This window comes from Balearica regulorum, chromosome 19, assembly GCF_011004875.1.
Source record: "Balearica regulorum gibbericeps isolate bBalReg1 chromosome 19, bBalReg1.pri, whole genome shotgun sequence".
Taxonomy (NCBI): Eukaryota; Metazoa; Chordata; class Aves; order Gruiformes; family Gruidae; genus Balearica; species Balearica regulorum.
In genome coordinates, this window is record NC_046202.1 from 12,407,458 (window position 1) to 12,421,464 (window position 14,007).

The 14,007-nt window shown below is 45.2% G+C and overlaps 1 protein-coding gene across 11 annotated transcripts in view; it reads left to right on the forward strand.

The window, feature by feature from the left end:
• TSPOAP1 (TSPO associated protein 1) overlaps window positions 1–14,007 on the forward strand; it is a 73,846-nt gene that overhangs the window by 38,224 nt on the left and 21,615 nt on the right. For 8 of the 11 annotated variants that reach the window (XM_075771697.1, XM_075771699.1, XM_075771691.1 and 5 more), the window contains 7 exons: window positions 2,274–2,383; window positions 3,961–4,070; window positions 5,504–6,319; window positions 6,856–7,007; window positions 8,805–9,398; window positions 11,342–11,656; window positions 11,947–12,126. In XM_075771697.1, the coding sequence (XP_075627812.1) occupies window positions 2,274–2,383; window positions 3,961–4,070; window positions 5,504–6,319; window positions 6,856–7,007; window positions 8,805–9,398; window positions 11,342–11,656; window positions 11,947–12,126 (2,277 nt within the window). The remainder of the gene's footprint in view (window positions 1–2,273; window positions 2,384–3,960; window positions 4,071–5,503; window positions 6,320–6,855; window positions 7,008–8,804; window positions 9,399–11,341; window positions 11,657–11,946; window positions 12,127–14,007) is intronic. The other 3 variants (XM_075771693.1, XM_075771694.1, XM_075771700.1) reach the window with 2 other exon arrangements.

The window sequence follows — 14,007 nt, forward strand, 5'->3', positions numbered from 1 at the left end:
GCTGAGAGCACCAGTAATGTTGCATTCATTCCCTCCTGGCTGCCTGAAGCAAAACAAGAGAAAAGGTGTAGGAAAATATTGAAAAGACCTTGGACGCTCATGTCTGTAGTGCTGATTTGAATGTACTGCTGTGCTCCAGGAAGGGAACAACTGGCTAGACAGAGTGCTGGCAGCTTGGAGGAGTGGGGTGGGCAGGTCAGTTGGTGGGAAGTGTGGGAAGGCTTTTGCTAAGCTTCCTTGTGACAGCTCAACTACCATTAAAACACACAAAGGCTACAAACTGTTATTTTTAGCATGCTGAGGAACTGTGTCCAGACTCTTTTTCGCCTTGAGCTGTGTATGAGGGACTCAAACTTCTTTGTTGGTGCTTTTAGGTATTAAAATGTTAATTGGTGAAAGAAACTTGAAAAGAGGCTGAGTTTGTGCTAGCAGAGGGATGAAATTAATAGGCTTTGCTTGTTTGTGTCACCAAGATCTCATAGATGGTTGTTGTTTCTCCTGCCCAGGAGCTCTTACGTAGTATTCTAGGGTTCACCTAAGCAGTCTTTCATACTCTGCTGTAGATCACTGGATGTGACAATTTAGGGTAAAATAGTGCTGTGAGCAGGGCTGGGTCTGATTGCGTGGGAGGCAGCTTTTGCTCTTTTGGCCCACTGATATTTCCTGAGTGCTAAAACCTTTGAGGGCACATGAAGTGCCTCGTTGTACATGTGGAGACGCTGTGGAGACGCTGAAGTCTTGAGCTACCAATGCCAGGGCACTAGCGAAGGGATGCTGCCATGGCAGGCAGTGCCTACCACTGTGTAAGAGCTCTGAGAAGCTATCATGTTCAGAGGCAAAGTGAAGGTCACACCTGGGGAGGAACAGGTATGTGACTGCTATCAATTCTGTAGTGGGGAAAATTACTGGTTTTAGTTCAAGAGAAAGCTTGGAAGCCACCATGCCTCTGTGGAGAGATAAAGCCAGTAGTGCCTTCAGAGATCAGTGTAGAATCATCGGAAAGGAGCCAGTGTGTAGAATGTGTGGCTTCAGCAACATGTGGTTATAGGAATACTGCAGAGTGATAGCCAGGCTACTAAAAGCCACTCCATTTGGGCCTACCTTTGGGTGTTACAGGGTGCAGGTGTTTGTTATCCTAGGACATGAGGCAAGATTGCATTACAAGGAGTACATTACCTTGAAGGGTGCCCTGAACTCTTTTGAAGATTAACTTCGGCAGTTCATATACTAGAAGAAATACCTACTTTGTATTCTGGTGCCTGCAATGGGTCTTCTTCAAAAATATGTTTGCCTTGAGGTCTGCTTTAAAAAGGCAGCTTGAATTGGTCCATTGACACTATTTCAAACAAACACAAGGGATATTTCCTCAAGAAGTATGATTGCACTACGTAACTCATTGCCACCGGTTGTGAAATTCCAAAATGTCAGTAAGATCAAAAAGATTGAGACAAATTGTTCAAAGGTGCTTCTGCCAGTAGCCACCAAATGCATTCAGGGTGTAGTCTCCAGCTTAGGAAGTCCATAAGTAGCTGATTGCTAGAAAGTGAGAGGCTATACCAGGAAGATGAGTTTCATGCTTGCCTTGTCTCTTGTTCCTTCAGCATATGCTACAGCACATCAGAGGCAGCTGTTTGGACTAGATGGCCCTACCGGTTCCAATCAAAGCTCTATCTAATGTTCTGAAAGTACATAAACATTATATTGGAGTATTTACAGGTGCTAGAGGGGAACCGCCTGAACAAAAGTGCTTGGAGACTTAGACGTCTAATAGAGCTACAAGGTGTCCTTTGTTCAGATTACCATTTATGTTGCACATGGTAGAGACAACTACCATGTAGATACAGCAGGAAATGTACTGAATTATGGATATGTAGTGGGGAAGGGGCCCCCAGAGTCTCCAGGCCAATCTCCTACTCCAGTGGGACTATCACCAATACCAGATCAGCATGGCCATAGCTTTGCCTGGCTGAGGCTCTAAGTTCTTCAAGAATGCAGATTCTCCACTTCTCCAAGGCTGCATCACCCACCTGGGCAAGGAGTTTTTCCTGATGTCTGACTGGAACCGCTGAAACTGCAACTTGGAGCTTGGAGCTATTGCCTCTTATTGCTACTACTTTGCCTTAATAGTCATTCTTCCAGACAGGCCTTAGCCCAGTGGCCAGACTGGCACCATACATGAGCTTAGAGGACTTGTTTGCTGATGTTCGAACCCTTTGAGTGTTCCTTTTCTCTGATTTGGGCCATATCATATCCTTCATCTTTAATGTTTTTAGGTGGACACTGCAAGTGAAATGGAAGAACTGGATGTTGACAGCATCTCTCTAATGCCAGAGCCAGGCAGCCAAGGCCCTGCAAAGCTCCAGGTGTTCTTAGCTCGATACAGGTACTGGGTCATTTCTTGTGGTCTGTGAGCTTAGGGAGGTTATCTCATAGTTGCCAACTTCACACTCTTCTGTAGGATTCACCACTGTTAGGGGTGGGTATTAGGTTAGACCATGTATATTAGTCCTCCATGGGATTTTTTGAGATCTGTTATTTCCTGCACAAGCAAATCCAATGTACTTAGCTTAACAAAACCATAGTAAGTTCACTAGTTGTTCAGTGAACAGCACTGTGTGAAACTTTTTTTGATATGATACTGGATGGACATTTGAGTTGGAATTGACAAGTTCCTTGAAGTGTCTGAATTCTCCAGAATAGCCCAAGAAATTTTGTCCAAGAAATCTTATTCCAACAATTAAGAAAATTTCAGCCTAGAATTCCTGAAGTTTTTGGCCAAAATTTTTCTGGTTGTAATTTTAAAAGGACAGAAAAAAATGCCCAGAATAAACCCATATTTTTCTGATAACTGTTGCTATCCGCTGAGCCATCACGGTCAACCCAAATTGCTGTTTACAGTTCAAAGAATATTGACATATCCTTCAGCTTGTGTGGATTGGGAGGAAGAGAACTGGGATGATTCTGTGCTTGTGAGGAGCAGATCAAGTGGGATCTGTGTCTTCACGTCAGAGTCTTGGGCCCATAAGGTCTCACTTAACCCATAATGAGGATAACATTGCTTTGGTGTGTTGAAATCCCTTTTAAGGACTAAAGAGCAGGAATTGGCAGTAGGTGCTTGCAAGGATAAAGGTTTTTCATGAGGCATTTTCCTGTGACAGGCCTCCTGATTAGCTCAAGAATCTCTGGGGAGGCAGGTTAGAACTACCTGGACTCCAAATCCCATCGCCAATGTATTTATCACTTTTGTGCTAGTGAAGCTTTTGGACTGCTGTTTAAAATGTGGACTTACAGCACTGAGAGTTTTATAACTTGGATCCTGTGAGCTGGATAATTATGAAGAGAAAGACTAGAAACCTTTTTTTTTTTACTTGTGTAACGTTGTTCTCGCACAGATTAGCTCATTCTTAGGGGTTTAAACATGGGAATTTTGAGATTCTGTGCTGTGCTTGTCCATGACAATTGTATGGCAAGTAAAGTGTACGTTATGTTTTGGGCATTTTCAATATTTTTTTCTTTTTTTGTCAAAACTATTAAATGCGTGAAATGTAGAGAGCTATCTGCATAAAATAGTTAAGGGTGCAGGCGAATTTAAGGATGTCTATTTTAGAAATGCAGAGTCCTACAACTTATCTACTTGGTACACTCAGAAACACGGCAGGCACTCAGATAATTCAAATCTTTTCTTAAATGCTTTCTTGAGTTACTCTGATCTCTTCCTTCAGACGTCACAAGACATCTGTTCTCATACTTGGAAAATTATCCTTAGCTGCTATTTGAACATGGAGCACTATGTTATTAGTTGTATATAAAACCGTAAACTAGAGTCTTGACCTTGACCTTGCTGCTTGCGAAAAGTGGATGCAGTCCCAGTGACTTGTAAGCCGATCTAACATCACAGTGTGAATGTGTTGCCGTGCAAGTTCCTACACAAACTAAGTCTTCATATTGTAAATATTTCAGCTACAATCCTTTTGATGGACCTAATGAAAATCCAGAGGCAGAACTTCCACTGACTGCTGGAGAATATATTTACATCTATGGAGACATGGATGAAGATGGCTTCTTTGAAGGTGTGTTTTAGTAGAATGAAATGTGACCGAACTGCTGTGGAGAGTTGATTGTTCTTAAAAAAACAAGAGAGGAATTCAGTGCATCTTGAAACCTCAGGATAAAGGTTTTCTGCCCAAAGTTAGTTTGTTAGAGGGAGGTGCAGATTCTGTTGGAAAAGGGTTTATTTATGTCATGATTAAATTAAGCCTAAAACATGAAATCCTGGTCTAGTGATTTCAGCGGGAATTTTGCCACTGCTTTCAGCAGAGCTCCAAGGTTTCATCCCCATATGGTTCCCCTCTAGCTGTGGAGCACCTTCTGCAGATGGCCTCTTTCCCTCTTTCCAGCGACTGTGTAATGAGCCAGAGGCTGTAGGCAGTTGATAGTCTCGATTACCTCTTGCTCTTTTGGCAGACTAGGTTATAAGATAAGCAGCCCAAACTACAGATGTTATCCTGTTCGATCTCATACTGTGTATTTCTCTTTTGGCACCTTTGAAAACATGATCCTGGTTGATTAATAGGCAGATGGAATTGAAACCAAGAATTCTGGACTGTAAATTTGTAATGAAGTTTCTTTGTGGAGCTAGCTTACTTAATGGGATGAAGGATCCTAATTTACTGAGGTGCTTTGCAAGAGCTGAGGCAAATGCATGCTGTGTTGCACTGCTTGCTCTTTGACTGTTCTGGCTCTTTCTTTCTTTCTTTCTTTCTATTTCCAAGCTTCTCATGTATTTGTTTGTTTGTTTGTTTATTGTTTAAAGAATAAAAAGGTTATTCTTTACTAACATTTCTGCTTTCCCTGCTTTCAATTGATTTGCTGTAGGTAGAGTTTGAAAGGGGAAAGTAAGTGCAATCCCTGCGCACTGCTCATTTGACTGTGATTTGATGGTTCTTGCACATACCAAGAGTGCTGTGCTATCAATCGTCCCTTTGAGTCCTTTTGGGACATCTTTATTACAGAAGCTAGCATAACAAAGGAGGGAACTAAAAAGAAGGCAAGAGCTGAATACAGAGCTGGAAAGATCGACTTTCTTGAGGAAGTACTACAAAACCCAAATCTGTATGGCTGGGAGAAGACGTAAAATCATCTATCTGCATAGTTTGGGAAGGCTAGAAAAAGACACTTCAGTTAGTTAGACCTGTGATGAGGCACAGTAGGATAATGAAGAAGGAAAGACCTTTAAGCTAATTACACAAAACAGCTTTCTCATTAGTTGGCTCTGGAATGTATGAAGCAGTGAGTCTTCTCACTGTGGCCATTAGGATCTAACTAAGGAAGCCCTAGGAAATGCAGGAAACTTTGCCAGGAGTAACCTCCCAGAGGGTTTTTTTTCATTCCTGACTGCAGTGCAGTTATGACCTCATGTAGATGTTGTCACGTTGTCTTCACAGATGGGTTGGAAGGCTGAACGGTAGGTGCAGTGGTAACAGGTTTCCTGTTTTTTGTTTAGGGGAGCTGATGGATGGCCGGCGAGGGCTGGTCCCCTCCAATTTTGTTGAGCGAGTTTCAGATGATGACCTCATGACGTTTCTGCCTTCGGAGCTGAATGATCTCACCCATAGTTCATACCAGGAGAAAAGTTTTGTCAGTGCAAGCACCAGCAGTGGAGATAAGAGTGATTTCTCCATTGAAGAGAGTAGCATCAGTCCATTGGCCAGTAGAGCAGAAGGAGACCAGGAGGAACCTGTTAGTCATACAGCAGTGCCTTACCCGAGAAAACTGACTTTGATCAAGCAGCTTGCCAGAAGCATAGTTGTAGGCTGGGAACCACCGCTTTTGTCAGCTGGCTGCCCAGACATACAGAGCTACAACATCTATGTGGATGAAGAACTACGTCAAAATGTGAAGAGCGGCTTTCAGACCAAAGCAGTAATTGAAAAGCTGGATTTAAAGACAAAGGCTTACCGTGTATCCGTGCAGACTGTGACAGAGCAAGGCAGTTCTGATAAACTGCGGTGTACTTTCTTTGTGGGACAAGATTTTTGGGTGGCACCGACTATGCTGAAAGTCAGAAGCATCACTGCCACGTCAGCAGAGGTCACGTGGCTCCCCTGCAACAGCAATTACAACCATGCAGTGTATCTCAATGGGGAGGAATGTGACATAACAAAACCTGGGGTCTACTGGTACACCTTCCGCAACCTGCAGCCGAGCACTCAGTATGTTGCCAAGCTGGAGGCCCGGCCCTTGAAAACACCTTGGGAAGAGGTCCCAGAGGGGCAGGAGCAGAACTCGGCCGTGATACACTTCACTACCCCACTAGCAGGTATCAGAGCAGTCATACCCGTTGCCACTGTGCACGGAGTGCTTGGAGCAGCGTGCTCTGTCGTTACTTTGCTGTGAAGCCTTGGGGCGAAGGGAAGCAAAGTTTATTAGGTCCCAAAGCCTGAGATGCTGTACTGTTTTGTCTTAATGTTTTTCTTCCTTTATTTTAAAAATTTTTGATCTCTTTTATTTTCATTTGCTCTGGGAAGACATCCCCTTTGTTGATTTGAGCAGCATGCCTCTCTCAGGTCATGGAAGATCTGATTTGCCATGACCTTGCTCTAAGGGTTGCTGCATCTTGGCCTCAGCTACTTTTGCAAAGTTCTGTTTTCTGTGCATTAAAGCTTTCACAGAACGAGAGCACTTTATTTTCTCTGGTTCTGTCTATCATTTCCCAAGACTAGCCTGGCTATTGTAGTATGGTTCTGCAGTGGCAAGTCTGGCGTGGGAGTTTTCTCTGTGATTCTAACCAGGGTTTAGTTTAGCGTTATGCTGTAGTCGGGTAAGCAAGAGGAAAATCTGTTTGGTCTCTCGCAGGCACACCTGATGCTCCTTTGGATGTCCAAGTAGAAGCTGGTCCCTCGCCAGGTATCCTCGTTATCAGCTGGTTACCTGTCACCATTGATGCCGAAGGATCTTCCAATGGAGTTCGAGTCACTGGTTACGCTGTGTATGCAGATGGACAGAAGGTATTGTGCCGGCGTTTGGGCAGGTGGGTGGCGGGAGGCTGGTGCAGGGGGAGCGGGCAGTTGCAGAGCCTCTAGACCTGGAAAGCTGCTTGTGACTGTACCAGTCAGCCCTGACGTGATGAGTGATAATGTCGCTGAACTGCTTCTGTGACCTGGCCAGGACTGAGCAGTACTTCATGTATTGGTGAGAGGTAAAGGAAAGGGAAGACAAGGCCGTGCTCTGAAAAGTGAGGACCTTTTTTTTCTTTTACTGGAAGAGGACTTTTCTAATTAATAATTCATTAGCATGGTGCATGGGGGCCAACTCGGCTGCAGGTCGGTAACGTACATCTGATCCAGATTTGTGGGACCCTGAGTAGGAGACACAGGAACAACAGAATGCAGCCATGATGGTAGAACAGTATTTCATGCTGGCATCAGTATGGAGATTCTTGAGTCCTCGTTAAGAGTGCTTAGTTTGTTGATTTTCAGCTAAGCTCTTTAGCACATAGTAGCGACTCCTTGCTGTTAACTGTCTGTCCTGTGTATTTGTAACGCTGGTATTACAGTGTCTTCCTTCTGCCATATATCTGGTGTGTCCACCTCAAACATGGGTGGGGAAGAGGTGTAATGACACTGCCTCACCACAGTGGTGCCAGTAAGCCTCGGGAAAGCTACTGAATAAGCTCATCTCTGTCCGTGGTGTTATACCCAAAAGTTGTGGTTTGGTTAAAATGAAAGGCAGTAAAAAACGCCACTTTTCAAAAAGAAATCTTCCCATGCTCTCCATGTAGGAAATGAATAGTGACAATAGTGGAGAAGGTAGAAAATATGGAAAAATTGAAAATAGGTGATTAAAATATGGAGAAATATGAAAAAGACTTCAAAAAGCTTGATCCAGTAAGCATCCCATGAGGAGACAATGACAGTCCTTGGCCTGGAAAGGAACGATATCAGAGAAGAGACAATGCTTGGGCTGTTTGTTTTGACTAATGCACACCAAAAAAGACATTTGTCCAGATTTTTGATGTGTTCTTGATATAACTAAGCTAGAAAAGTTTCTGTGGCAGGACCCTTCACTAGCAAAACAGGGCAATTAATGTCAGCCTCCTGTCTCACCCTAGGCACTAGCTTGATCCTTGGGGAAAGCAATGAGCAATGAGTACACAACCTGGGGCTTGTATCTGGACTGTGAGGAGTGAGGTCTAGTTCTCCAGCCCTTTCCTAAATTAGGAACAGGCGAAGGGAGAGGTGTACAAACACCCCAGGGTCCAGTATGAATACTGGTAAAGAACCTCCAAGGATATTCTGTATGAAAAGTGGCCTGTGGTCTTCTGCACACATGATGATGTGCCTTTGGCCATGGGAGAGGTAAACCACAGCTGTTTAAAGGAGCACAGCACAAAACAGAGTGGTGCTGTGTTGGATGATTGCTCTTTCATCATGCAAATGTTTTTTCCTCTACACAGTTCAATAAAGGAGGAGTCTGGGAAGGTAGGCAAAAGGGAGGCCAAAAAAAGGGATAGCCTTTTAAAGTGTAGGGAACAAGGAGAGTTAAAACATGGGGTGGGAGGGAATAGAGTCCTATTTTATAGAATATCCAGTTTCTCAAATGATTATGGTAACAAATTCTCTTTACTGTTCATTCATCCCTGATATTGTGCAGAAGGGCAAGAATTCTGCACAACTGCTCGCAAGAGCTTTGGGGTCTGTCATTAACTTTGGATTCAGGAATTGTCATTCTCAGAAGGGCTGAGCTGTGCACAATAAATAATTGCTCCCTGTTTTTTGGTTGTTTTGGGTTTTTTTTGCTTGCAGGTGATAGAAGTTACTTCTCCAACAGCTGGGAGTGTCCTGGTGGACTTGTCCCAGCTTCAGATGTTCCAGGTGTGCCGGGAGGTTTCTGTGAGAACAATGTCTCTGTATGGGGAGTCTGTGGATTCAGTTCCGGCCCAGATTTCCTCGGTTTTGCTGCGAGCCTCTCACCCCTCCTCACCTTCAGATTCTGCTGTTTCTACCACTTTTACCTCTAGACTGCCCCGTGGAGAACCCAGGGGTGCTCTGCCTGCACGCAGCCCACCCACGCACCAGATGGCTGCACTCCTGCTTCGACAAAAAGTTCCCACTGATAGCTCAGATGCCAAATTGAGTGATCTCTCCTCCAGCCACGATGGCTCAGCACGATCTCTGCCAGAGAAAGCCTCTTCACCACCACACCTCTCCTCTCCCAGTGCTTCCTTGGTGCAGGTTTTAGGCACTTCCCCACAGGGATCGGATGCTGCACGAGTCAAGAAATGCCTGACTGTGCCTCCGCAGCAAGCTGGCAGCACAGCAGTCCCCGGAGAGGGCACGGAGCCTGTCCCTTCAAGGGAAGCAGAATCACAAGGCGTGGGCAAGGGGACAGAGGTGCAGGTAAGTGCTTCCATCTCCTGCCCAGTACCACGTGTGCTGGGAAGGAGAATGGATCGTTTTGGGGAATGGAGTGAAATGCCACTGAGCATTTTCTCTTTCTGTGACACACAGTTGCCTTTGGGGCATCATCCAGTGGTTGGCAAACTGGCAGGAGTATTGGCTGCTGTTGTGTGCCTGGAAGAGCAGATGAAGCTCACCACTTGAACGTGTGTGTGCAGGCAGATCAGGAATAGAGTCAGGAAAGCAAGAATTCATCAGAGAGAGATGGTGAAAAGGATATTCCCACTGATGAGGATGCCAACTTTAGTCTGGCATTGCTGTGCTCTCTGACTTGAAGGAATCCAGTCTAGTGGTTTGCGCAAGGCAGGCTAGGTGCTCTGGCACGGTGTGGCGCCTTAGCAGACTGCACAGCAAGGCAGCCATGTCTGGAGAAGAACCAGCAAGATGTTGTGACATTGGGTATTTGGAATCCTGTAGGGTGGGGTCATACTTTCAGGGCTTTTTTTGGACAGGGGTGAGGGTGTCTGAGAGCCCCATAATGATACAGGTAGGTGCTCTGTGACAAGAGGGAACTGGGTCCTGTTGGTGTGTGATGTATTTTGTCGGGAAGAAGGATCTTTTTCCCATTCTGACCTTTGACATTGGGGACTCGGAAGTGCTTCAAGCTGTTAAATTCAGCATGACTTTATTAATGATGGCAAGGTAAGCTTGCAAAGGCTCAGACTTAGACAAAGACAGGGAAGACTGGATGCTGGAGCATCAGCAGCTGTGTGGGCCCAAGACCAAAGTCCAGGTAAATACACAGAATTGAGATGTTGAGTCCAAAATTTCAGTCATCGTTCTTCAACCCCAGGTCATTTGCTGCTCACAGTACCTCAGGTCAATGGCTGGGATTCACTTGCCCACATTTAGATGTCTAGTGTAGATGGCTACACATGGGTGGGTCACTTTGCCTCCTTTGTACTCAAAAATGGCAAAAAGCAAAATGGGCGCTTCCAGGTTGCAAATCATCTTCTTTCTCGAGATGTGTGTCTTCACTTGGCTGTCAGAGAGAAAAGGGGCAGAAGGACCCTAGCTGTCAGATTAAACATGAGGTCTGGACTTGTCTGGCTTTTGCCTGAGCCCAGGGGACATGAGGAAGCTAGGCACTGCAGTGTCCAAATCTCCCTATGGGTCTGATCCTGTAAATATTTTCAAAGTGTGCGTAGTACGTAAGGACAAGGTTGTGCTCCATTGCACAATACAGTGGAGGCTGCCTTACTTTAGAGGAAGGGTTAGAGGAAGGAGTGGTTGATGAAGGCCCACCTGCCTTACCCTCCTCGTTCCTGGGGTTCCACTCCTCCATCTCCCAGAGGTTTTCTTGAGCACCAGACTGAAGTGACTGGAAAACAGATGAAAACTTAACATTTCTGTAATCCAACTAGGTGACCTAACCATGAATCTGTGCAGTTGTACTGTCTGTGTAGGTTATTTTTCATTAATTCCCCTTTTCTTCACAGCCCTTACAGCTCCAAGCAGTGCTGGGGTAGTGTCCTCACCTCCAGCTCAAGCTAACTTGCCAGCTGGTGTGTAGGACATTCCTCTGGCAGATAAGAGTGGGAAATGACCTTGCTGTATTATAGCTTGGGATCTTCTTCTTGCTGCTCTAAAACTAGTTGTTGTCAATACGCTTCTGTGGCTTACGTGAGCCACGTGTGGTGGCCAGAGCTGCAGCTGCGGAAAGACTCTGTGTCTACTTGCAGCTAATGGCAAGGAGGGGTTTGTTCCAGGGCCAGCCAACCTTCCCAGCTGCAAATTGCCTGCCAAAATCTTCACATGACAGCAGTGCAGAATGCACAGCCTTTGTCTTGGAGAGTTTGGGGTGGTAAGGACCCCCTTTTGACACACAAGTGTTGGGTGGTATCTCCCCCAGGTTTCATTGTTTGTGATGAGCTTTTTTTCAGTTTGTTTCCCAGATGGAGCAATCTGTAACCGAAGTGCCAGAGCTGGAAAGCCCGTCTAACAGTAGTCGGAAGACACGTGTGGAGACCTGCCATGCATGCTCTGTGGAAGAGGCACCTTTTGGTCTCAGTGTTGAAAGAGAGAAAGAGGCAGAAGAGAAGCACTTGAGCCTAGAGCCTCAGCCCTCCCCCAGCCAGGCTGAGGGGACAGAGGGCACCGTCCAAGACACAAGCACGGGTGGGAGCAGCTGCCAGGAGTTCCTGAGGCTGTCCCCTGGCAAGGAGGCGATGAAAGAAATGTCTAGAGTGAAGAGAGAGGTTTGTTGGTTGAATTTTTCTGTCCATGGAGGGATGTGGATTGTATTTGACACCCCTAAGTTTTACAGTCTTACGCAGCACTGTTCCTTCTGCAGGCTATAATACATGTCTGCCAGTTTTGTCTCTTGTGTGTGTGCACGCACGTGCTAATTGCTGTATTGGGTGCTGCACACTTTTTTTTTTCCTGCCACGCTTAAGCTGTATGTGTAATAGAGAAAGGCAAAAAGCTACTTTATTGCTGAAATAGAGTGCCCGAGAGGACTGAGGAAATCTGTTTTGCTTTTCAATAGCAAGAAGAAAAAATGTCTGAAATGGGAAGACGACAGCTGACCCTTTTCGCTGAGCACAACCGTAGTTCTGACCTTTCAGATATTTTGGAAGAGGAGGAGGAAGATGAACTGTCTTCAGAAGCTCTGGAAGAGAAGAAATGGGACCAGAGAGAGTCATGTTACCGGGAGAATGGCGAAAAGGTAACTTGTAGCAGAGTAATAAAAGTAAGCTTGCGGGGACCGCCAGTGCAGCCATCCCATGTCATCAGCTCGCAGGAGGAGGCGCTCAGTTCAGGAGAACTGGCTCAGTTCCTGCCTGCTCTGCTTTTACTGCCAGTGTTGTCTTAAGCTAATGAAAATGCAAGTACTTTGTGAGAGGGAAGGGTGTTTATATGGAATGAATGTACCCAGGGTTTAATTAGTTGGAAAAACACACAATGTAATGTGAACTTTAGAACCCAGACTTAAAAATCAATCCTATTGATCAAGTTCTTAATATAGCTAAAAACAGTGAACACATAGGAATCTGTAAAGTCCAACTATCTGTAGATCCTGTACCAACCCACCTTCCCTCCTCAGGCAAAACAGGCATGTAATAGTTTGGCCTCAGCCCTGCGAGCACTCTGGAATGTGAATAACTTAGCTCAGATTGTTTTGCTTAGACCTTGTGCCCTCTGTAGGAGGGGATGGCTTGTAGGAGCAGAGCCATGGCTTTGCAGTTCAAGTGTTGCAAGTGAGGAAATACTGATTGAGCTGAACTGTCAGTGATCATGTTAATTCTTGTTCCAAGTTCACAGAGTTAATGCATCTGTGGCAGGTAATGTGCTTAAAACTGCGTGACTGGAAGAAAGTGGTATGTAATCATACGAATTATGGCAGTTGAGGTGAATGTGTGTGAGGGAAAGTATTGAGGCTGAATGATTAAGAAATTAGAAAGGTTTGCAGGAAATGTGATATGCCTGTATAGCAAGAAAGCTCCTTCTTTTTTTTTTTTCATGTGACCAAAGGACATCTGTAGTTTGATGCTGATCGGTGTGGCTGCTAGCCTGCAGCACAGATGAGATGGATCTGATGAGCACTAAGTCATCAGCAGCAGGCAGTGTAATGTTTCTGGAGTAAATTTGCTGCTGTTCCTTTTCCCCTTCTGATGGGGGTTCGGCTTCCCATGTGGGGAGGTTGGACCTGCAGTGCAGGAGCCCCAGGAGACCCCAGTGGCTGGAGATGCTGGGGCTGCCTGGTAAGGAGTTGTTGAAATTGCACTGGAAAAAAAATGGAAGCAAAACAGTTTCCCTGGAAGGAGAAAAGAGGAAATAAGAACAGTCAAGAATGCTGTCCCTTATCTCTTTTTCCTGGATGTTTTATTGGCCTGAATGTTTTTAGTTTTGTGTTGTTTTTTTTTTCTGAAAAAAGAAACACTGAAACCCCACTCACATCCTGTTGAATTGAGCAAACTGGTGCTTCTTGACCTGGCATCAGGGGCAGGAAGCTTTAGGGCACAGAGCTCCCACGCTGCCGCAGAGGGTGAGGGAGGATGGTGAGTGGAGCAGGCCAGGTCTCAGTGGGGCTGTTCTCTAGGATTCTGCATATTTAGTAACATTTTGGGTTATCTCAAGACTCCTCAGCCAACTCTTTCAGGATTTGAGAGATGACAGAATGGAGGGATGCTGCTTTTAAAACTCAAATGTTGTTTAAGTTCTGAAACAATTAATTATATTAAAACTCAAAAGCAAAAGCCACAACTTTGTAAACAGCCAAAATAAGACTTACTGGACTTATTTTATGGTGGCATTTATAAATTCTGCATGTTCCTAATTAGCGCTAACAAGGTAGGAGCCTAGAGTGCATGTCCTGGAAAGAGAGTTTGAGGAAGCTGAGCTTTTTTGGTCTGGAAAAGAGGAGGCTAGCAGCAGATCTTGCAGCTGCATACAATTATTTGAAGGATGGTTAAAAGGATGAGAGGGCCAAAGTAGTCTTGTTCATGCTGGAGATGAGTACAAACTTCTTTCCCAGGAGGGTGGTGCAGCCTTGGGACAGGTCCCCAGAGAGGTGTGGGATCTCCGTCCTTTGGTGTTTTCAAGCCTC